The following is a 24,173-nucleotide window of genomic DNA, read 5'->3' as shown; positions in this document are numbered from 1 at the left end:
TAATGCACTGATATTTCTTCATACCTTTCAACCCTTAGGGATCTGCCTTCCACAAAATTCAAATATATGCAGAGAATTTAGAAGCCTGTCGTTGAACATACCAGTTTGTCTGCCGATGGAGTGCGTGGGATGAAAGCAAATGAGGGGTGTATTGGTGTTTAATATTATGTAGATTTGAAATGACTTATGCAGCACATTGAAAGATAAAACTGTTTTTGTCTGTTTGGAACATTATTGGTAAAGGGCTATACATTTACATGTGTAATTGGCTGAACTCCAAATTGCAGGCAGAATTTGCTTTGTCTTCCTTTAATTTTTGTGGTTTGGTTCTTCCCTCAGGTTTTCATGTGTTGCAGGATGTAGGCAGAGACTGTGGCAGCTCACAGTGAACACAAACACAAACCATTTAAATTTTTTCCCTATATATTGACTGGGGATGAGATTTCCTCCCATGGATGGGTTAAAACTATGGCAGTAATTTCATATGTGTGAGCCCTTGAACTATGAATTAGAAACTCTGTGCTGGGCAGCTTGCAAGGGGGGGTTTCTTCGGCAGTGACTATATAAGTAGGTGTCTGAAGATAATTGTTTTCTTCTATAACTCATATTTCAATTTTGTTTTTTCTTTTGTATAAGATGGGAAACCACCTCAGTTTGGGCAGGGAGGAGGTAGTATATAGCTAAAAAACAAAACAAAAAAAAAAAAAACCAATAAGAGAAAATGTGTCTCTTTCTGCTTTCAGATGTTGCCCTTCTGGACAGGTACTGAGTAGTCTGCTTGGGCAGGAATCTGCCTGGGGCCATTGGCAGACCCCGCAGACGGTCAGTGTTTGTACCCCTCTGGCCTGGAGGCAGATGAAACCTCACGCTTGTTCCACTGCCACCACACTGGAGCTTGTTTCGGGGCAGCACCCCGCAGTGTGTGCAGATAAAGTAGCTAAAACCACAGAAGTACAGGCAGGCTAAGGAGACTTAGTGGCGTGAATCTGTCAGCTCAAAATTTACCTTTGTTGTCTCCGGGGTGGTTTTCCAGGGAAGGGTTTCCCGTTCCCTGAAACACCTCCTTGGTGCACCTCCTTCCTCCCTTGCGTGTGTGGATGTTGAGAGGCACCTAATTAGGAAACCGAGACGCTACCATTTACATGCTAAATGTGGTTCCTCCGGGTCTCCTGTGACTAGAGGTGTGCTCTGAGCAAGCCGAGACTGGTCCCTGCCGCGCGATGATCTCCCGCTGGTACTTTGACGTGGCCGAAGGAAAGTGTGCGCCCTTCTTTTACGGCGGCTGCGGCGGGAACCGGAACAACTTTGACTCAGAGGAGTACTGCATGGCGGTCTGTGGCAGCGTCAGTAAGTGCCCCTCCACGCCTCCCTGGCTCCCACCGCGTGGGAGCGAGCCTGGGCTCACACTAACCCCCGGCCGCGGTCTGTCCGACACCTCTGCTCACCGCTTAGATCCTCATTAGCCTCTTGCTAACCCAGCATGGTAGTGGGTGACTGCGTGGTGCTGTAGATGGGGAGTCTGCAAGTAGGTAGCTGAAAGCCTAACACTTCCTTAGATGAGGCCTTCGCACTCACCTTCTCTTAATTTTCTGTCGAAGCGTACTGACATGTTTGTGTGTGTCTGTGTGTGCACCTACAATGCATGTGCAGGAAAAAACACAAACCTTAGGGAAACCTCAGGTAAGTTTAAAAATAGCTCATAGTGTTTCCAGTGGTTTTTCATGTATTATTTCTGACCTTTTTTTAATCAAAGTAATATAAGCTCATTAGAAGAACAGAATTTTTATTTCCAGGTATTTTTTCTGTTTGTTTGATTGGTTTTAGTTTGAGTGAATACTTTGTATGTGTTTGCAAAGAAAAGGGGAGAAATGACAATCAGGTTTTTCAGGTTTCCCTGAGGGCTGTGATACGCATGGATGTAAATCAGCTCCCACTTAGAACGAACCATGTATTTTTAATGATCATTTTCCCTGAAGAAAGAGTGTTTGCACTGTGATTTTTGGTTTGAGAAGGAAGGCTTACTCCATTACAGAGTATTGAAGCTGATAAATCAGATGCTGGATTTATCAGCTGGGTTTGAGCTCAGGAGGAGCCTCCTGTATGCTCCCTTCCCATCTGCCTTGCCAGCATGTACTCTTGAGGGAGAGTATTAGCTGCCATTTACATCTGACACGTTAAAGAGTGAGTACATACCTGACTGCCCTGACTGCTCACAGAGTATGGAGGAGCAGAACAGAAGCAGCACATTAAGGCTCCTTTTAGTAAAATATTTTCCAGGCGGCGCCTAAAAATGTTTGCAGTAAGAGAAAGGCTTAAAAATACATGCAAATGCAGGCAGAGCCCTCATAAAGTGTGCTATGTGTGTCATGGAACAGAGGAGCTGACCTGTATTTTATTGGAGCAGGAGCAAATGCAGTTGTGGAAGCAGGATTGCTGCTCTGGTGCTCCAGCTGCATTTAATCTCGGCATCTTTTCAAGCTGTTCATGGCAAAACGCCATGGAGGGATGCGGAGAAAGTCTACCACAAGGCAAGTGAGAAGGATACCTCATGGACAGTGATCACCTTCTGCAATAAAACAGAAGAGAGAGAAGAACTATGCAATAGAATGAAATTTTGAACCATTGCATTGCTGTGTTAGGCAAGATGTCTCCAGAGATGCAAAATGTGGTTTGTCTCTGCATGCCCTATGACAGGCAAGAAAAACTGGGACTTTGTAACAAGTTAAACTAGGACAGCAGTAGGAAAAGAAAAAAGGTAGTTTTAAAGAAGAAATATTTAAGCAGTGAAATATACAAGGTATGTGATACTGATGAGCAGTTGATATTGTAGACATGGAAGGAGGAAAGAAAAGTAAACTGAGATGAATGGCTTATGCAGATTAGAGGCATAGGAAAAACACTGCAGAGAGAGGTATGTTGAGTGGTAAGCCTAGAAAAGCCACTTGAGCGCTTGCACATTTACTTTCAGGTAGCCAAGATGAGGCTGTGTTCATTCCTTACTATTATGGCCAATAGAGAATTTGTAAAGGATGGTTACCTTTTTCAGTCACATGTGGGTGAGTATCACGCATAAGTGGTTATTTGATCCCAGGCAAGATGGTGACCATCAAAACTAGTAATGGCAAACAGGTGAAAAACTGAACTTTTTACTACTTTGCATCTAAGTAGCCTCAGCAAGGGAAAATGACACAACTCAACATTCTTTACCTGCATAGAACTTTGGATACTGCAGGCATTTGTCTTGGTCCATACAAGGCAAATGAAGGTCGTCTACCTCTGAAAGTACACCTCTTGTGAGAGAACCTGTTTATTTCCCCAGAAATAAAAAAAAAAAAAAAAAAAAGCCGGGGGGGGGGGCGGGCTTCATCCTTACATTTCATGTCCAACAAAGTAGGATTAAATGAAGAATAGCTGTTGGCCTTTTGTGCTGAGCATCTTATTTAATGGTCAGTATAAGAGTTTCTAAAAGCTGCATACTCTGGTTCTTGTTGGAAGAAGTCAGCCTTTTCACATACCTGGTAGGAACTGAGGATTATTACTGCCTTGGTCAGTGTTACTAAAAAAATTACAATATTTTTATGAAGGCTGGACGACAGCATGAATAAGGACTTGTAGTAGATCTTGACTTTTGAAGGATTGCAGTTTTGTTAAACATCCCGTTTTTACAGCTTGCTTTTGGCTCCTGCCCTTGAAGCTGAGCCATATGGATGTTTCTTTGTCCCAGTTCTGCAATGGGACTATGTGCAGACTCAAAGATCTCCAAAGATCGTGTATCTTGCATACAGAGCTGTAGTTACTCACTCAGTACTTCAAATCTGGAGTGTTTCATTTCTGGCTTTCATAGTGCTGCAAAATTATTACACAGACAGAATGGTATTGCTGACTAAAAGAGCAGTCACATCACAAAACAGACTTGATGAGGATTATCCTTACACAGTAAAATCTGGAGGGATGTTACTTCAATAATGCAGTGGTTTTGCCTTTCATATGCAGGTTGTAGGTGAAAGCATATATAAGAGCAATACAGTTGAGTTTTCTGTATTATACTTCCAATCAACCTAGTGACCTTTTTGCAGGAAATCTTCTGCTACAAGGGGTGACCTCGGCCAGGATCTTGGAAAAGAATATTATGGATTGAATGAAATTTGGAAATCAGATTGTCTGTCGTCTTCAGACCTGTCTCTTGGCAGCCAAAGTTGTTCAGCTCATGCTGTTTGTGAGAATAAATGATCTTCTCTTTTAAGACTGGCTATTCTCTCACAGCATGTGGAATCAGAAATGAAATAAGAAATAACGTCAACATTTGCTATATATGATATTCATTAGGTACATTCAGATATAATACATAGAGAGGAATCTCCCAGGCTTGTTGGACTATCTTGTAGAAGCTGGGTTTGGTTTGGTATTTTTCCCTATGTTCAGTTCAATAAAACAATGCCAAGAACATTACCTTTTCTGTTCTTTCCATAGACACCTCGGTTTACTTTGGGATTCCCAATTTTCAGTCTTGAGTAATTTTTTCTTTAAGGAAACTAAAGTTAGGTTGAGCTGCTTGGCTTCATTTGCACAGCTGGCCATGAGGAAAAGTAGAGTTGATCTTTTAAAATAGATATCCCAGAGGGCTTTTTCCTGCCTTTTTGTTGGGTGGGGTTTTTTGGTTGGGTTTTTTTTTTTTCCCTTCAGTAGTTTCTCAAAGGTTTGAGTCCTTAGGGTACACTTTCCACACTACTTTAGTTACGTAGTTAGTTCCTGTATTTTTATGCTATTTCAGTGTGTTCTATACCCTGAGCTATACACCTGTTATTTCTGTTAATAAAATAACTTTGTTTTCCTCTGGTTTCATCTGCTGTTTCAGTATCACCATGCTGTTTCTCCTTATTGTTCCATCATTTTGCTGAATAGAAATGGTAATGAAAAATATTTAAAGTGCTGAATACATTATGTTCTAGCACTTAAGTGAGATCTTGGTTTTGATACCCTTCTAATGTTGCTGAATTAGTTGCTTGGCTTTTTTTACCTGGCTGTAGTGCAGATTCCACCCTCACCTGAATCCCACAGAAAAAAAGAAAAACTTGGAGAAGAGTTTCCATCTAGGCCACCCCTGTTTTGTCCTGTCTTCACCCCTGCCCCTTCACCCTTAACTTAGTCTTTCTGTTTAATCTTTGCACCTTCCCCCTCTTTTGCTGATTGACTGGATACCAAGCAAAAATGAATTCCAAATCAAATATAATAAATGCAGTTTATTATATTACACTATAAAGGAAAAATAGCATGCAGTATGATAAAAGGTAGCAATACTAGTTATTATGCACAATAGGATAAAAGACCATTAGGAACAAAGCATCAGATCATTACTGCAAAGCGTTACAGAGACTAAGAAAAGGATACATCGCCAATTAACGCCTTATCCAGGCCCACACTTCGGCTGGGAAGCCTCATTGCAGCTGGCACCATGCTTCTTGGTAACTGGGAAAATTCCTGTGTGGTGTGTCCACCTGTAGGTGAGGCTTCTGGCCCAGTCCCAGATCTTGCTCGCCTTTATACTCAGCGAGAAAACAAAATAGTTTACAGTGTATGCATTTTAAGTTTAGGCTAAGTGCAGGCATGCAATATCTCATGATTCACAAGGTTCACGCATGCCAGGGACATTGGCCAGATGCCCAAGTGTGGTGGAGTTACCATCAAGCCACAGCTGCACAAAATATTTATTGTCTGAATGTTCCTGCTCATATCTTGCTTGTTCAGGGGGCTCAAGACGAACACCACCTGCTTATTAAAGTTGTCCTTGTGCTCCCTGAGCTCACCGTCCAAGTTAAGGGATCCCTAATTAAAGACAAAGGCTTTTTCCTAAGTAGTAATCAATTTAATAAACTGTCACCACACCCCTGCACCCTGCCATGGTTATTTACTTCATTCTGTATTCTTTTTCTCTCCAATATGAGTTATCTCAAATAGCTCATGTTATTGTTGCTCACTTGTGTCCTATAAAAAAACAGTGAGCCTCTCTCAGGCAGGAGACAAGATGGATGGTAAAAGCACATCTTTCCTTTGTCTAGCTGTAGTTTGCTTTGCAGGACAAATTAGTTTTTACGGACAGCAGTTGGGTTTCTCTTGAATAGTGGGCAAAGGATGAAAGGGTGCAATATGAGTTTGGTTTTCTCATAATACATTGAAATTGGACTGAACCAAAACCTGAGGATGTTCTGTTCTCACAAGTACTTGTATACTACGAATACTGAAAGTATGAATACTGAATACTAATACCTGAACACATTGTCTACAGAAAAAAAAAAAAACCCCAAGATTTTTTATTCTGCTTCCTTTCTGAAGTCTCTTTGCCTTGATCTGAAAGAGTGGGTCTGTCCTGTCATGCAGGGCGTTAGACTCTTTTTGCTATCCACAAATCTGATCGATGCTGTGAGGTGTGACAAAAATGATTTGTCTGTTAGGTAGGAGCTAACTGTCGAATTTTTTCATTCATCATCCAGCTACATGGGAATTGCTATATAATTGTCCTAGAAGTAGAAAGCTTCAAGGATCTTGTTACCAATTCCTTCAGCGTGCCAGACCACATACTTGCTCTCTGTTGATTTTTAATAAGGGTGTTCAATACTGTCTACAGTTTCTATTCAATATAGGGACTCAAACTTCTACTGTGTGACTGGCCATAATGGCTCCTTCGAAGTCATTAGGTTCTATCAGGCAGTTAATTCAGATTTAATGACCTCAGAATGGTTATGTATTGACAAGAATAAGCAGAAGATGATAAATTGCCATTATCGAAAGAATGATTTCTGTCTTATTGTGATACTGAAGAATAATCTATTGTACAGTTTTTTTCACTCTTAATTGTTGCTTGTTAAACATCCTTAAATCTATAGAAAATATATTTATTTTTTTAACAAGTACTATTCTGAAATTACGTTAATGTTCAAGTCTTAATTTGGGGACAAAAGGAGCTTCAAAGCTGGGAAAATTCATTGTCTGAAATGGGCTTTATCTGTCAGCTGTGGTATAGAAGACGGCTCTCCCCGCAGCTCCTGCAGCTGCAGTGTGACCTGTTCAGGGCAGAGTGGAATTCATGCTGCCGTGTTTTCGTTTGTTCTGCATCTAAACCAGGAGTCAACTCTACTCTGGTGGCACAGTCAGTTTTTGAAAACTCTGACATATAATTAAAATGTCTTTTATAAAATAGGGGGGCTATCATCGCACTGAACTCCTGCAGCTAACAACAGATGTAGCCAACAGGATTCAGTGGTGTCAGTTGCCTCCTTCCTTACATAAAGCCCAGAAACCTAGTTGTAAGGTTAAATGTTAACATGCATTGTTTTATTTTTTTATCATTTTAGAGCACAATCACAGATTTCTGGGTGATTTTAGAACAGTATTTCTTCTCTAGACTAAATGTTGTAAACTTACAGACTTGCTAGATCTTTTGGTGATGTTTAAATGACATTATTTCAATTTCAAATGGAACATACGAAAAGGAACATACTAAAAGCTACAATTTCATAATATACGTGGGATTTCACACCCTCTTAAATACAGATTAAAATATTGTGCACAAGACCAGTATGGGGGACCCACTCTTACTGCTTTTTATAGAGGCTGACTTCAGCTTGCATGCAGATTAGTATCCCTCTGTCGCTGATAACTGATGAGATGGCTCTTAATGTGTTTCCAGGTCATGCTTTTCAGTGAGGGGAAAATTCATGACATACAGCTTTTTGCAGTATCTAGTTTAATTTCTGTTTGGAGTTCCTGCCAATAGCAGTATGTACTTTTTTAATACTCTGATTGTTAGTGATTTCCTTTATCCATTTGTTCCTTGTTTGGGATCTTGATACCAGCCTAGGTAGCATGAAGTGAAATGTTTTGGCAGCTAAACTTGCATGCCAACTTCCAGAGCATGTCTAAGGCATTAAAAACCTGTAGTACATTCTAAGCAGAATGGTAAAGTATACTCAATTTTTAGTTAGGTAGCACATATTAATCATTTGTTTCATTTAACAGGTGATTGCTTGTTTTATCTGTACAATTTCAGAGACTCTGTGAGCTTCAGGTCAAGTAGGAGGCTCAAAGATGGAAGTCAGGCCATGTCTAGAGCAGGTTCATCTGGACTGGGTGATACTGCCCTTTCACTGCTTGTGAGCTTTATGGGGGAGTTGGCAGCCATCTGCCTATAAAAGCAGCAGGGCTTGCAAGTTGCTTCATGCCAGGAATGCTTTTTGTTTGGTTTTTTTTGACAGTGCCTTTAGTGCTGGAAAATATTAATCACAGCAACTAGCTACAATACTAATCTGTCACAGCACTACAGGAGATAGCACGAGGCTTCTGTATTTTAAATTCTACCATTTTAAATTCTAAAAATCTGCCTTTGTAAGTAGTGATGTTGCAAGAAAGCATTTCATGTAATAAGTACGAAATCTTTTATTTGAATTCATAAAAAACTCAAGTTGTTATACAAATTCACTAAGCCAGTCACACTGGGACAACCTGTTGCTTCATCACAAAGGCTCTTTATATTCAGTTGTCTTACTGCTTCCCAAATTAGCAGTAAAGGGGACATTACCTCTCAAGACTTTACTTAATAAATGTGTCCCTCTCCCACCATCTCCAGCATGAATTGCCCGTATCTGCTGAATTTTATTTTCTCTGGCATGAAAACTGGGTGAATTGTGCATCTTGGTGAAGCTGAGGCCAAATTTGAATAGCATAGATGAAATATTAAGAAAAACACACTTTTGCAGTTCTTCACTTATTGTGAGTGCTTAGCACTTACCATTCAGTGCCTAGGAGAAGTAACAGGATGACTTCCAGTATCATCTATTTAAATTTTTTATTTTGACTATTGCCCTTAGTGGATGCAAGTGACTAATTTCTGTTTCCACAGTTTCTTCATCAATACAAATTCACACTTACATTTCACCCTTGAACCACACCTGGAGCTAGTGTTGGACTGGGACTTTTCATAAGCAATTGAGTGCAGTTTAGGATTCAAAAGGAAAATTATACAAATGTTTTCATATACAAGATTTTGACCATTGATAATTTCAAGCACTGTAAATTTTATTAATGTAATGTGTTACAGTAGACACTGTTTTTGCTGTAATTTGTTTTGTTGGATCTAATCACAGTTCTCTTTTGGGGGGGGTTGTTTTGTTTTATTGGGGTTTTTTATTTTGTTGTTGGTTTGATTTGGTTTGATTTTCCCTCTGTGGAACTTGATAACTCTTGTTTACCATCTTGGGAGGAGGCATGCTCAAGAGAATACTTCTGTCTTGTATTTATTTTCATTTGATTTAAAAAGTAAATAATTTAATGGGGTTTTTCCCTCATAAATATTTAAACTTATGGTGACAAATCAAAAGAGAATGAACTTGAAGCAGAGTATTGCAAAGATGCTTGAGAAAAGTTTGTTTTGGGGACCTCCTCCCAAGCATACAATGAATAAAAGAACTCCAAGGGGATTGATCTGAGCAATTAAAGGCTGAGGGGAGTGTCAAATGGATGGATATGAGCAAGGCAAAATTGCGTTTGTTGGGGCTGGTGAGAAGGAGGTTGCACTGATGGAGATGCAGTGAAAGCATGATTGCCAATTTCTAGCTATGCATGGTCAGGAAATGTATCTTGGAAGTTCTTACACAGAAGAATTCTTATATGAGAAAATCTAACTTAAATCTAGTTTAGATGCCAAGTATCAACTTCAGTTAAGGCAATAGATAAGGAATAATATGAGTATGGTATGTGGGGGTTTTTGCTTACCAAGAAGTCTCTGTGAGAGATTTACTAAACTGTCTTTCAAGCTGCCTGTTGTTTTGATGCCATACCAACTATTTAAATTATAGCCTATCAAAGGAAGATAGGATCAGTCTTTGCAAGTAAAGTTGAAGAAGGAATGTAACTTCTAAACATGTGATTTCTCTATGTCAGTACACTTAATTATATTTTCAGACCAAGGTTGCTACACTGACCTGTAATTATTCTTTGACTGTTAATGCAAGTTATGAAATATTACAGAAACTGAATGCAATCTTTTATGACAAAGTATTTGAGCCTTGATGGGTAGTAAAGCCAATGAGATAACCCAACTATTAAGAAAGGAAAGACCATCCCACTGGAACACTGGGTTCTCTTTCATCTGTTAAGTCTCTTCACATCACCTGTGCCTGGAATCTCATTCAGTTAAACTAGTAGACATTTTTAAACAACATGCTTTTTAATCCACTTTAGGAGCATTCATCTAGTTTAACAAAATTTTGGAAGCTAAGAGACTGGACATGGAAGGTGGAGACGCCAAGCCTCAGAACTGTTGCTGCTTCAGATGTGATCCCTGAGTGTACCACCATTACTGTACAGGGGACTTTTTTTTCTTTAAGTCAGTACCAACATGCATGTATTTTTTCTGACAGAAGGCCATACTTGTCTTTATAGGCTCTGTTAGTCCATGTTTTGGACTCTTCAGCCACAAGCAGCCAAGTAAATGTCCCAGGAGCGGTAGGTAGGCTGAGTCCTTAGGGCTGGCTTTGCGCAGGCTCAGCCAGCTCTGACATGCGCTGGGCATGGACCAGTGCCAGCAGCAAGCTGGGAGGGAGAAAACAGCCATTTTACCCCTTATTTTCACACCTGTTCACTGGCTGGGTTTCAGAAGGAGATGCCAAAGCAGGATGTTTTCAAGGATGTTTGGGGGCCAGTCAGCATATCTGTGCATAAGTTGTTCAAATACTTAATTGCACTTATTACTGAAAGTGGGTGGCTTATTTCTGGTCTGGATTTCCAGACTTATTTCTGCCTGGCTTTGTTCTCCAACCACCAGACCTCAGTTGCTTCTTTCCGATAAAACTGTTGTCAGAAATCTTTTCCCAGTAGAGATTTTCTAAATCAAATTAGTAGTCCAGTGCCTGGCGGATGAGTGTAACTGATGGGGCTTCTTAACCATTCTTCATTAGCATTGCCCTTTTTAGCATTAGCTTGAGAGAGCAGGTTGTGGTCAGCTGTCAGTGTGCTCCTCACAGCCTTTCCCATGCTCCTGGGCACAGCCTGGCCATCAAAGGCATCCAGATCCGCCTTGTCGCTGCTTTGATTGGGTTTTGTGCAGCTTTACAGGGGGCTTGGTGCTCTTACATCCTCAGCACCAGGCACTCTTACCTGTTCAGAAACACACCAGCAAGCATCCCGGTAGAAGCAGCCATGTTGTTTGAAAATCTGGGTTGTAAAGGCCGCACATGTGAGATGGGAGCTTTTGAAAATCAGACCTTGAATGTGCAGGTGGCTTAACTGATCTCGGTGCAAATGCTGGTGACCTTTTTCCCTGTTCAATAAATTAAAGGTTAAATTTGCATAATTTGTTGGTAGTTATTTAGATCAGCACTTCTTTCCACTCACATTTGTACAGACTTTAGTTTAAAAAAAAAAAATAATCTGTAAAAGATGGAGAAGGATGTCAAATGTGCTAGAGCTGCCCCCCAGTTCGTCTTCCCATACTAAACCCTGCTGTGTCCTGCAGAGGCAGTGAGAGGAAGGGGTAGGCAGAGGGGAATCCTCTTCTCACAGAGCCTGATAAAACTGTGGAACTCATTGCCAGACCATCTCATCAAGTTTTGGGGAATAAAAAAAAAAAAAAAAAAAAAAAAAAGGCAATTAGTCATGGAAGGAAAATCCAGCAAGGTTAGTTAAACAGTGTGGTACTCACTGCTTTTGGCTGGGGGTGTTTGGTGAGCCCCTGTTGGGAAAGGGGAGCCTGGAAGGGGTGGCCTTTGCTCAGGCTGCCACTCGTAAATTCCTTCCTGGTTTGAAATAAAATTTTCATTTTCTAAATGGGACTGAAATGTACTACGCTTAACTGCAGCTTCAGGAAAGATGAAGATGAAATTAATTGGTCCGTGAGAGATTGAAAGGCAAAGATATTTAGGAATGCTTCTGAACATTACAGAAATGTTTTCAGTCAGTCCAAGCTTTGGGTGATTTGTTTTGGGGATTTGTTTACACTGGCTGTAGCCTTTCCAGCAGCCACCACCCCAGCACAAACCACATTAACATTGAAGACAGGTTGTTATCATTAAGAGTTTAAAAAGAAAGAGAATTTTTATGCTTTCATAACAGTATCACAGACTTCAAATTGTCTGAAGTTGTGAGAGCACTGAAAATACTGAGTAGCATTCTATTTCTGTGATTTTTGTGACTTGTCAGGAAGCTTATTTGTTCCTGTTTGATTGTTACAGTACTTCAGTAACAAAGTTCACAATTTCACAAAATGTAAACTTGTAATTAAATATTTATGAAACAAATCTAAAAACAGTGGGAGGAGTGATCATTTGCACTGCCTATGACTTCTGAATTGGATATTTTTTTTGCTTTTAGATTTTTGTTTGTTTGTGTGGAGGCAAGCAAGGCCTTCCCTTTGATCCAGTAACTTAAAAAAATCCATTGTGCAGTTTATACCAACAGCAGCCAAAACCATTTATGCCTGTTGCAGAGAATATGTAGAGATACCTCAAATGAAGCCAACCACAAAAACTTTGTTTGTTTTTTGAAATTTTGTTTTGCTTTTGGGGTTATACATCTAGGGGAAAATTGGAGGAAAAGGTTGGATTTCAGGTTAAGTTTTTCGTAAAATTTGAGGATGTATTGCCTTGAGATTAACACGTACTAACTGATGATTTTCCAAAAACTTTTTTTAATGATTTAGCATAGGTGTGTTTATGCTTCAGTTTGTTTGGGGGAAGTAGTCATAAATAAATACTGGATGTTAGTTACTTAGTCTCATGGTCAGATTAAAGTTTGCTTTTGTTAAAGTCATCGAGAAATATTTAGGATGTGAGGATCCTGGGTTTTTCTGTACTTGTATTAGTCTATGTACTGAAATTTATTGCCTCTGTAAGTGAACTATAGTACATGTAGTCAAACACATTTTCTAAAAAAAATCCTGCAGAACCAGTTGTACGGTCTTTGTTAATTTGTCAGAATTTTTAAACTTAACTTTGCAGTTGTTGTACTAAGTGTGACCAGGGAAATTAAACTAATTATATAATAAAGTATTTAGGGACAATGTAGTTGAAATGGAATAGTTGATCATCATTGGATAGTTTTTTAAATTGCTGTGTGGCCCTAGCACAGAAATGTTACTCGAGTTAATGTAGGGGTTGCTGGGTGTCACTGTGTAGAGAGGGAACTGTTGCTCACTTTGCTTGTATTACCCCAAATGCAAATCTTTCCACTACCAGTGTGATAGGTATCACCTGGTTATCCAATATAGAAATAGCTAGCAATCAGTGCAAGCTTGCTGATTATTTCCAGCATCCATGAGTGGTTTTCTTAATCAAAGTTGCTGCTAATAAAGTAAATGTCTGTGAGGCCAAGCTGTCACTAAGGGAAGGATTTGAGGTATTTCATTAGAGTACTGTGGGGTCCATAGGTGCTTTAAAACGTATTTACATTGGCACTCATGTGTTACAATTTACCTTTGAAAAATAAACTAATACACAAAGCATGTAACTTTGCCAGGGGCTTTCTTTAGCTTATGTATTTTAGTCATTGCCAGGCACCTTTTCCTTAGAATATTTTTTTTGGCAACAGTTTCTAGCCTGTTTGAATAACATTGCTTTGTTCACTCTGAGGAGTTTCTCCTGGTATATAAAATGGGGCAGGGGTGAAATCCTTGTATATTTAGATGTGTTTTCTGTGTGTAACATAACCACCTAAACTATGTTTTTGTATCTCTCTGAGGTTAAATGAATGGCTTTATTCCAGTGGAATTTAGAGCAGATATTGCCTGCTGGGTCTGATTAAATTTTACCTATACTAAAGTAGAAATTCTGATTTTCTTCCTCTCTCCCTTGCCTCTCCCCATCTCAAAATTTTACCTCAGTCCCTACCACAGCTGCTAGCACTCCTGATGCTGTTGACAAATACTTGGAGACACCTGGAGATGAGAATGAACATGCCCATTTCCAGAAAGCCAAGGAGAGACTTGAAGCTAAGCACCGTGAAAGGATGTCTCAGGTAAGGGGAAATTTCTTTATTCTCGAATGGGGGAGTTTTGTCTGTCAAGTCATACAACGGTCATATTTCCCAAAGCTTCAGCCCACTGCCCTGACTGGTTAGTGCTGTAAATACACCATTTACTGCCTTTCTGACCCTGTCTAGAAATTCAGCTGGCTGGGACATAACATTTGCTGTTGGGTCACAGCTGCAACTGTAAGTCGCTACAGTTACTTGTGCTGGTAAAAAGGAGAAAAAAAAAAAAGGGGTTAAAAATCACTGCCTTCTGTGTGGAAGACTATCTGGGTTTTGAGATTATTCTTGTTTCGAAGTAAAGATCTTGACCACTGTATTAGTCATCCATCCTTTGCAGCAGCTGATAGAGATTTCTTGTGATTAGCTTCGTTCTCTGTTTGTACGCATACATGGCCATGTCCTGGGGTAATATAGACCGCCTATGTTCCTGTAATGATCTTGAGCCTCAAGGTAACATGAAATGCATCTAAAGCCGAAGAAAAGGGCAAAAATCACTGCTATGGAACTGAACCGAAATCCAACTGAATCAACTTTTTTATTTCCTTTAACCAAAAAGATTTGTGTAGCCTGAAACTGTACACTGTTTATAATCCCATGGATTTATAAACAGGGATGAGCTATCCACTGTCTCAGAAATAAGGTTTATAATAACAATGCCAATTAAAAAATGAAAAAATTGTCACAGTTCTGCGCTAACAACAAATTAAAAATACAAGAGGTTTAAAGGAAAGCCTGTGGTGCGTATTTTTTTAAAAACAGAAAAAATAATGTAGTATTATTCAGATGCACTCCATATATCTATGTAGCTATTTTACTGTAGTTCTTCATTGTAACTTTGTTCCTCGGTTGCATTTTCAGTGTTCCTGTGTATTACTTGACACATTAACCTTTAGCTCTGTGCTGAAATGTTTGAGTAAGCCTGAAGTTAAGCTCTTCGAATAAGTCCCCGTCTACTGGCACTGTAGCTATGCCGCGCACTTCTCTAATAAATGGAGCAGGGCATCTTACCTGAAGCAGTCATCTGATCAGTGCAAATGAGATGCCGAGAATATTACATTTAATAGATGGAAAAACATGTGCTCCTCTTCTTCCTCTCCTTGACAAGCATTGTAGCCCAAACAAGCTGTCTCCTTCATGAAGAGAGAAAATAGTACTTTATTTTTTTAAAGTGGTATCATTTCCCATCCTCTGGAAGGTTAACAACTTCATTAAAACAACCAGTGGCCGAGGTGTGAGTGTTGCTGAGCGTGGGTGCGTGCAGTACCTGGCTCAGAGCCAGCATGAAGCCATGGGGTGAGTTGGGAGCGTGGTGAGCAATGGCTGGCAAGGCAGCAGTGTGCTGCGCTCCTGCCTAGGGAGCGGCTCATCCCAGTCCTCTCCTTAATGAATCTCTGTGTGCCTGTAGTACTTGGTTTGGGAAGGGCCAGCTTGGAACGATGGAGGAGAGAGATCCTGCCCCAGCTAGGCATGTGGACGGCTGCTGGTTATTTCCTCCCTTTGAAACAGCCTTGTTTTAAAAAATGCTGTAGGAGCAGATTTCCTGAAAGTGAAGGACAGTCAGTGTAAAGGGCACGTTTCCCGGGAGCAGTCCTCAGATTCTCACTGCAGTTTCAGGTTTGTCTCCAAAATCCCAGTATGTAAAGGTTAAGCTTAGTAATTAAGGGCAGTATTCGGGTGAACTGTATATTTTGTTTTCTGCAAAGCTTATGGTTTGTGGAAAAACTAATGAGATGCAGTGGCACCCAGAAAATGTCATACAGAGAGAACGTACAACATCAGTGCTTGAGGCCAGCAAAATTACCTGGGAAAAGCACTGAACTGTAGTATCGGAAAACTTCTGGGTAAACGCGCTGCACATTTTGCCATGCGCGTTTGGGGCAACCTCACAAATGAAGGCCGTGGTTCAGGGGTTTGACTGAAGATCACACTGGTGCTGCCATGTGTTCTGCCCTTTTTAGCACATCATGCTGGTGATGCTGCGTGTTCTGCCCTCGTTAGCACGTTCCCAGCCATCCTTTCTGTCAGTGCTAATGAGCGTACAGCTGCGAGGTGAGGCAGGTCAGCTCCCTCATCTCACTGCAGTGTCACTCTTCCAAAAAAAAGTGAAATAACCAACTCTGGCCACTTCAGCAAGCTAAGTCAGACCTGGGAAACAGCAGCACGATAAGTACATCAAGAAAGAAAGATCTTTGGTCTTTAATTTGCTTAAGCTGCTTATGAAATCACAGCTTAAAGTACGTATGTCTTGAAGTATACAGGACCCCTGCAGAGTTTTGAAGAAGAGAGCAAAATTTTTAAAACTTAGTTTTCCCTTCTATGCGTAATTTTTATACACTATTGAACCTAACCTCTCCCAGTTAAAATTTCAAATATTTTAAAAACCAAAGATCTTACAGAGAAGTATAAAAAGCCAGCTACTTTACCATTCTGTGTTCCCTCATGTGAACTCTGATATGTTTTAGTTCCATACCACAGGTCTCCTTTTCTGGCAATTTATTTTAAAATTGTGTTTTATATTTTCTTTAAAATATGTTTAAGATATGTTCTTAATGTATATTAATTAAAAATTACTTTGAAGCTGTTACTTGTAATGTTAAAAATATTGCTAAATAGATTAACTCGGTAAGCTTTTGCTGTCAACGTTTTTCTTTTCAAAAAAGTTAACAAGTGAGTCACTAGCTAAGTTCTTCAGCTGCACTAGACATAGTTTGGGGTTGTATTTTTTTGGGGGGGGGTGATTATAAAGCAGTAGAAATGCCCATTTTTATTCTGTTGAAAAAAGAGGAAATGGTCAGTGGTTTCAGGAAAATGATCACATCATTCTTCAATCTTGGTAAGTGTCATAATCTGAAATGAATTGGTTTGTTCACAAAATACAGATATTTCTTTTATTTAATAAAGCAGCAAGTTTTAAAACAGTATTTGATTTGATGCACACTTAGCAACAGCCAATTAACTAATTAAAAAATCAGATGCATTCTAGTTCACATAAAATGTAATCATCTAAGGAGTAAGGAAGTTTATCATTTAAAAAATAAAATTAAAATTAAATATTTTGATCAAAACATCAGGGCAGATGCAGGTATTCTGTATATCCTCTTTTTGAAACTTCCCTTTGTTTACCATGAAATTCTGACAACTTGATTTTTTTATTTTTGCATGAAGACATTCACACAGGCAGAGACCCAGCTTCTGTCAGTGGTTGTGTTGGTTCATAGTTCACAGCTCCTAAAACTCTCTTGCTATGGGAGTATGTGGTCTTTCTGTACGATAACCTGACACCCCTATGGTTCAGAATGGTTAATCGCTTCTGCTCTTAAGTGTCTGTCCCTTTAGGCTACAGGCCATCAAAGTTTTTCTGCCTTTACATCTGCACTGCACCTGGATCAACAAGGCTTCTAAACTTTCCTAGGCAGTACTGTAAAGAGAATTACATTGGCATACAATTTTAAGCTTTTCCCAATAATTATTAATGCAGCTCCAAATGACAACAAAGCTATATTCCCATGCAAACAGGGTAGCCATGCAGCAATGCATGTGTAACCTTTACATGTTCATTATTCTCTGATGTGTAACAGGGAGAGATTATGCTAACAAACTGCAGGATGCTGTGGTTCTTGTTTCCTGTTTTGGTACAATTCCCCTTTACTTCTTCCTCTTCCCAGTTTGTTAACTCCTGTACAGCTCCCTCGTTTGAATACTTACTGCTAAATAGCCTGGCAGAACCAGATATTGAACCTTTACTCAAGGGAGCGGTATATTTATACATTTCTCTCCTCAAACATCTTGTGACATCCTTGTGTCTTAAATTTACTCTTCCTCTGGCTGTTTACAGTATTTTAGGAATCATAGCATGTACAGTACTTATGATAGGAACTTAATGATACCCTGTCTCATAGCATAGTCTTGCATCTTGGAAGTTCATTTCCAAAGAAATCATCTGAAAGTACTGCAGTCCTCAACCAGCCCCAACAGAGTTGGTGTGGTATTCAAGGGTTTTTTTGGATCATTGCATGCAACTAGTTCCAACATACTGGAGAGGTCCCCAGCTGATTCTTAGTGCCAGTGGCACCGTAGAATTATAGAACAGTGTGGGTTGGAAGGGACGTTAAAGATCATCCAATTCTAACCCCACCCAGACTGACCTTGAACACTTCCAGGGACGGGGCACCCACAGCTTCTCTGGGCAACTTGTTCCAGTGTCTCACCACCTGCACTGTAAAGACTTTCTACCCAATAGCTCATCTAAATCTACCCTCTTGCAGGTTACAACCAATAGCCCTTGTCCTAACGCTGCATGCCCCTGTAAAAAGCCCCTCTCCAGCTTTCTTGTAGGCCCCCTTTAGGTACCAGAAGGCTGCTGTAAGGTCTCCCCAGAGCCTTCTCTTCTCTAGGCTGAACAACCCCAACTCTCTCAGCCTGTCTTCACAGGAGAGGTGCCCCAGCCCTCTGATCATCTTTGTGGCCCTTTTCTGGACTCTCTGTCAGGTCCATGTCCTTTTTATGTTGGGGGCCCCAGAGCTGAACTCAGTAGCCCAGGTGGGGTCTGATGAACGTGGAGTAGAGGGGGAGAAGCACCTCCAGTCTGCTGGTTACTCTTCTTTTCATGTAGCCCAGGATACAGTTGGCTTTCTGGGCTATGAGCGTGTGTTACCGGCTCATGTTCAGTTTTTCATCCGCCAATAGCCCCAATTCTTTCTCCTCAGGGCCGCTCTCAATCCATTCTCTGTCCAGCCTGTATCAGTGCTTGGGATTGCCCTAACCCATGTGCAGGACCTCGCACCTGGTCTTGTTGAACTTCATGAAGTTTGCACAGGCCCACCTCCCAAGCCTGTCAAGGTCCCTCTTAAGAGTATCAACCACATCACTCAGCTTGGTGTCATCTGCAAACTTGCTGAGGGTGCATCCAGTCCCACTGTCTGCATCCGTGACAAAGGCATTCATAATACTGGTCCCTGTATTCCCTAGATCCCACCATCTCTATTATTGTGTGTGGGGAAGCTATTTTCTTCCATGAAACTTGACTGTCAGGTTAGTAGGAATACCCCCCTCAGTTACAGTCAGGGCTCTTTGGAGAGGTTTAATGATGTTATTACCAGAAAAAGGCTCAAGACTTAAGTGAGGCACAAAAGCCCATGACAAATGTAGGCATCTTACTGGCACAACTGACCTTCTAACTAAGCAAACCTTCAGGCAAGCACCTCTGCTGGTCTGATTCCTGTAACCCAAATGTCTGTCTTAAATTCTTCTCTTGCAGATATGCTTCGGTGCCCCAGTGTAAAAATGGGAGTAAATTCTGCTCTTTTCAATATAATGAGGTTTTTGTACTTGTCATTCATTATTAGGAGTGATGCTATGTTCCATACTTCCTTTTTCCCTCTTGGTGTCCCCTGCAGCCCGATTTCAAAAGGAGTCAGGCAGGCACAAAGTCCTGAGTTCTGAAGAAGTTCGACTTTGAAATGGCTTGCTTCTTAAATCTCAACCAAAGTTGTCATTTTCCCTGAACAAAGCCGCCAGGCCTTGAAGAACTGTAAATCTGTATGGCTTTGATAGGTCTGTGTTGTCAAAGAAGGAGAATAGGGGTTTTTAGCACATAGAGACCAAGTTCAGCCTTTTTCTACACATGCGTATCTGGGGGATTGTTTCTTCCCTGTCTTGCTCTTCGGTTTCCTACGGAGTGCTACAGCATATTTCTTAGTCATTCGTAATTCTCTAAAGCGATGACCTTCGGTGAGAAGAGAAGTTTTCTCTGGGTGATAGAATGGCTGCCCATAGATAGCTGTATCTTCAGTTAGTTAGCATACACATGGAGATGCTTTCAGCCATTGAAGTCTTCTCAGTTGCAAAAGTCAGCACTCAAAGCACAGCAATCTTTATGTTGTTCGTGAAAGCAGCCGTGTCATTCTGGGTTTTTTCACAGGCTGTTCGCTCTTGTTGCACCAGAGCTGAACTCTGAAATTTACATCCCTCCCAACTAGCTGTGTAGGCTGTCAGTTTGTCATCCTGCCTTCCATGCCTTAAAAGGTTTAGAGAAATAAAACAGGCAGAGAGACCTGGTCTATCCAAAGGTCTCCTTATCACATTACCCACAATACTTGTTTTCATCATATGGATTAGCAGAGGGTTGGTTTGAGGGATAAAGGTGGCAAGAATGAAAACCCATCAACTGCTCATTCAGAGTGAAAAAGAGTATTAGGAAGATATCAGAGATGTGATTTAAAGACATAAAAGGAGAGGAGGGAGAAGAAAATCATCAAGTTGCTAACCTAGGCCAGTGCTCAATCTTGAACACATCGTCATAGTTTATAACTTGAATTAATGCCATAATTTCTGAGTCATGTGTAACATTCACATCCTGGCACCAGTGGCATGTCAGGCCTGTAGAAAGGTACTGCCTGTGTACATGAATGTAGTTTTCTTGGTCACTACGGTCATACGACCTAAGCATCCAATTAAGAGATGAATACTTAATGTGCATTTAATACGCAGCAGCACTCTGAGCATTAGTAAGTTGTTTTCTTTCCAGAACACATCACAGTGCTCTAAATTGTAGTGTCAGTTCGTGTCCTCTAGTCCTGCATTGTCAGAGAAGTGGTAAAATCTCCCCTGCCAAAGTACTGGGGAAGGTAGCTGGTGGTGGGGCAACCTGTAACTTCGGTACGCTGCGCATTGTGTTCTCTGTCCTCAGCTCCTACTACAGCCCCTTGCAGATGAATTTTCATGTGTCCTTGCAGTTTTGGTTTCCTGCCTCCTTAGAGCTTGGCTACAATTTGCAAACCAATGTGTATTTGTCTGATAAGAAGATAATGTAACCTGAAGAGGTACTTTTAGGCTGCCACTTTATGTAGGTTGTAGTACAATTCCTGGGACTTAAGTTTCAGCTTACAGTTCCCAGTAAAAAAGCACAGTGAGGTTAAGACTGTGATTGCAAAGTACTTGACTTCAGGTGTTTGTGTTTACAACTGCTGTGTAACCATACCCCTGCTGAAACCCAGAAGCAGACAAAGCAGTTTCCCACTTCAAAGTTTTCAGCACCACATTAACTTCCCAAAATACATGTTTCCACTCTCTTGGGCTGTTACTGAGGCCAAAATCTCTTACAGATAGATAATTTCATTGATACTAAGTTGATCTGTTTTTACTATGACAGGTTCATTGGTGTCTTGAAACACATTCCCAGGCTTTGGGTCAAAAGGAAGATGACTGCTTGACAACAAAATCCCATACATTGAGTCAGTCTTGAGTGCAGGTGTCCGCAGGCTAGTTAATCGTTAGGGTCTACAACCATGTATAGAACTGAGGGGGTATTACATTTTTAGGACTGGGACTTGTAAAAGTCTCCTTTGATCCCAGGTTTGGTTTGTTGATTTTTTTTTTTTTTAAAGTCACAGGCTCAGCCAGGTACCTTGAGGCACCACCAGTGCTCTACAGTCTGTCCATCAAGGAGCCTCATTAGCAGTGTCCAGCATATAGGAAATCTGGGGAGCCTGAGTTAGGATCTGAGTGGTGGAGGCTCAACTTTCAGACACGAGACACAGCAGGTCTAATTTGTCCTGCCTTTGGTATTGGTCTTGGTAAAATTTCAGTCATGCATGCAGACTCTGAGCTTTTCTAAAATCCCCTTTAGAAAGGGCATGTTTTCTAGTAAGTAATATGGAAGTGTATGAGAAAGGTAAGAAAGGAAATTCACATTTTGAGTAATTTCTTCTAGGTTTCTTCTGTTTTCTTAGGACATTGTACTAATCCTGCAACTAAACAAGTCACTTGTGTGTACTGCATTTGATGAGAGCAATTGTTCCTGCATAAAATGTGATATCAGAGGAGATTGCTGTCTCGGTGTGGAATGAATAAAGTCCCTAAGTAAAGACACAAGAAGGTTTCAGATGTTACGACAGCAAGTTAAAGAGTAGCTCATTCCCTGACTATTGAAATGCTGCCCTTTGTTACAGGAGGAGGTAGCCTCTCATGTTGCTGAAAGGAATGGTACTGAAAGTTCTCCTACATCATTTTTCTGTCAGCATCATACTTGAGATATAAATACATTCTGTACTTGATGTGTTGGACACCTATTTCTGGATAAAATAGTACAAATTGCATGTAATTCTTGATCTGTCCTACTCGAAGGCCAGCAGTGTAGTCCGAATACATCTAAACATTTTTGTGGTACCAAAAGAAGCATCAATTAGAACAAGTTGGAATTCACTCATTTTGACCAAGGGCATAAAATAGATGGAAGCAGTTTCCTTTCTGTTTGAGATGAAAAGAGGTTGGTGTTTTCACCCACAGAGACCTCCACCTCTGTCACTTGAGGGCTGGTTAATGGCTGTGTTGCTTCACAGTGGAGTTGTGAGAGGTTAGCATGATGTTCAGACAAAGAAGTACTGTTTCTGTTTAATTTGATGACAGGATCCTACCTTTGTTAAATGTTGTAACTGCTTTTTTTAATAGAGATAAGAGGAAGAGAGGAATATAAAAAGATGACTGTGGGAGCTGCAGTGCTTGGTTCTTGCTAAGCCCTGAGACGAGAGGAGAGTACAAAAGTCATGCTCCTTGTTTTGTTCGTTAGGTCATGAGAGAGTGGGAAGAGGCAGAACGCCAAGCAAAGAACTTGCCGAAGGCTGACAAGAAAGCTGTTATCCAGGTAAAGGAAAATGCAGCCACAACCTTAACTAACTGGGACCACAGATGAAATACAAGGATGCTGGGTGTAATAAGTTTTAAAACCTACGTCTGTGGGGATTAATGTTATTCTCTGCTCTTGCTGTTGCTATTTTTGTTTCCAGCTCTTAGTGTCTGCTGGGTATCTCTGTACTTTGCAGCCAGTCCCTGGAACAGCTGTGCAGGACATTGCTCATGACTTCATGGAGGGGTAGAATTTTGATTGAACGTAGATTTGCCTTCCATAAGAACTGAAAACTCAGTTCCCATGGGCCCCTTTCAAAATCTAGGCCATGATCAACTAATAAAAGCTCAAAGCAGAGATGGAAAAATGTGATTTAAGGAAGGAATCACCATCGGTTTTATCTGAAATAAATCCTCAGCCAAAAATCATTTTATCCAAAATTATACTATAATTCAAAAATTCTGATGAGCCAGACACTCATTGAATCCCACTGTGCCGGTATTATTCAGTACTGCTGGAACGTTTTCGATGCAGAACTGTAAAAAGGTAAAGTTCAGAACCAGATTGCTTTGCGTATTAGATTGCACAGCTTTGCTCTCAGTACATTTTACCCAGTCAGTCTTTTCCTTCATTGGAATAAGTTTGGCTCAGTTTTTCTTCCTGGTGGCCAGTTTATAAGAAATGGTGACTCTGATCAGGTTGGAATACCCTCACCCCCTCAATGTAATTTGCTTGTTGCAGTCACATCGATGGTTCCTGATGGCAGGGGACATGTGCTTGTGAACTCCTCCCGTCTCTAGGCACAATTCTTTAGCGCTGAACCACTGTCTCGGGGGGCAAATGAAGGATTCACTGGTGGTAGTGCTGAACATGTCAGGAATATTTTGTTAGATGAATAAATTATGACCAGGTGTTCAGGAATACAGGGCATCTGCTGTTCCCACTTGAAATCAGTGGAAGGTGTGCTCAGTGCCCAGTTCCTGGGAGCCAAGCTATACTGACATGGGGCGAGATTTTGGTGATTTGTGGGCAGAGGTGTTTATGGCCACTGGTCTCTGAAGATGTCTTCACTGTTCCTGTTTTCAGCATTTCCAGGAGAAAGTAGAATCACTGGAACAAGAAGCAGCGAATGAAAGACAACAGCTGGTGGAGACTCATATGGCACGGGTGGAAGCCATGCTGAATGACCGTCGCCGCATTGCTCTGGAGAACTATATCACAGCCCTGCAGACTGTCCCACCCAGGGTAAGTGCAATACCACAAGCTCTGTCAGCTGTGTCAAAATGTCTGTACCGTAGTCATCCCAGGAAAAAAGAATGTGTGCCCAGGTGCAGTCCAGCTATGGAACAGTGAGCGTGTTCCCTGTGCAAAAGCTACTACAGTAGTCAGCTAGTTAGAAGATTAAAAGTTTAGACTTTGTGTGTACATAAATGTAGGCACAAGCACACACTCCCCGTACATACCTATAGATAGATACATACATACATAAAGATACTTAAATAAATAATATGGAAGTGATTTGGTTGTCAGAAAT

At 40.8% G+C, this 24,173-nt stretch overlaps 1 protein-coding gene across 2 annotated transcripts in view; it reads left to right on the top strand.

The window, feature by feature from the left end:
• The window catches only part of APP (amyloid beta precursor protein), a 229,123-nt gene that overhangs the window by 142,860 nt on the left and 62,090 nt on the right, over positions 1–24,173 (top strand). Inside the window, exons 7-10 of one of the 2 annotated variants that reach the window (XM_055801198.1) lie at positions 1,180–1,347; positions 13,868–14,001; positions 22,583–22,657; positions 23,726–23,884. In XM_055801198.1, coding sequence (XP_055657173.1) covers positions 1,180–1,347; positions 13,868–14,001; positions 22,583–22,657; positions 23,726–23,884 — 536 coding nt within the window. The remainder of the gene's footprint in view (positions 1–1,179; positions 1,348–13,867; positions 14,002–22,582; positions 22,658–23,725; positions 23,885–24,173) is intronic. The other variant, XM_055801199.1, reaches the window with a different exon arrangement.

Source organism: Falco peregrinus, chromosome 4 (assembly GCF_023634155.1).
Source record: "Falco peregrinus isolate bFalPer1 chromosome 4, bFalPer1.pri, whole genome shotgun sequence".
In the NCBI taxonomy this organism is placed as follows: Eukaryota; Metazoa; Chordata; class Aves; order Falconiformes; family Falconidae; genus Falco; species Falco peregrinus.
The sequence above is the reverse complement of the archived record's forward strand: the minus strand, read 5'-3'. Positions and strand labels throughout refer to the sequence as shown.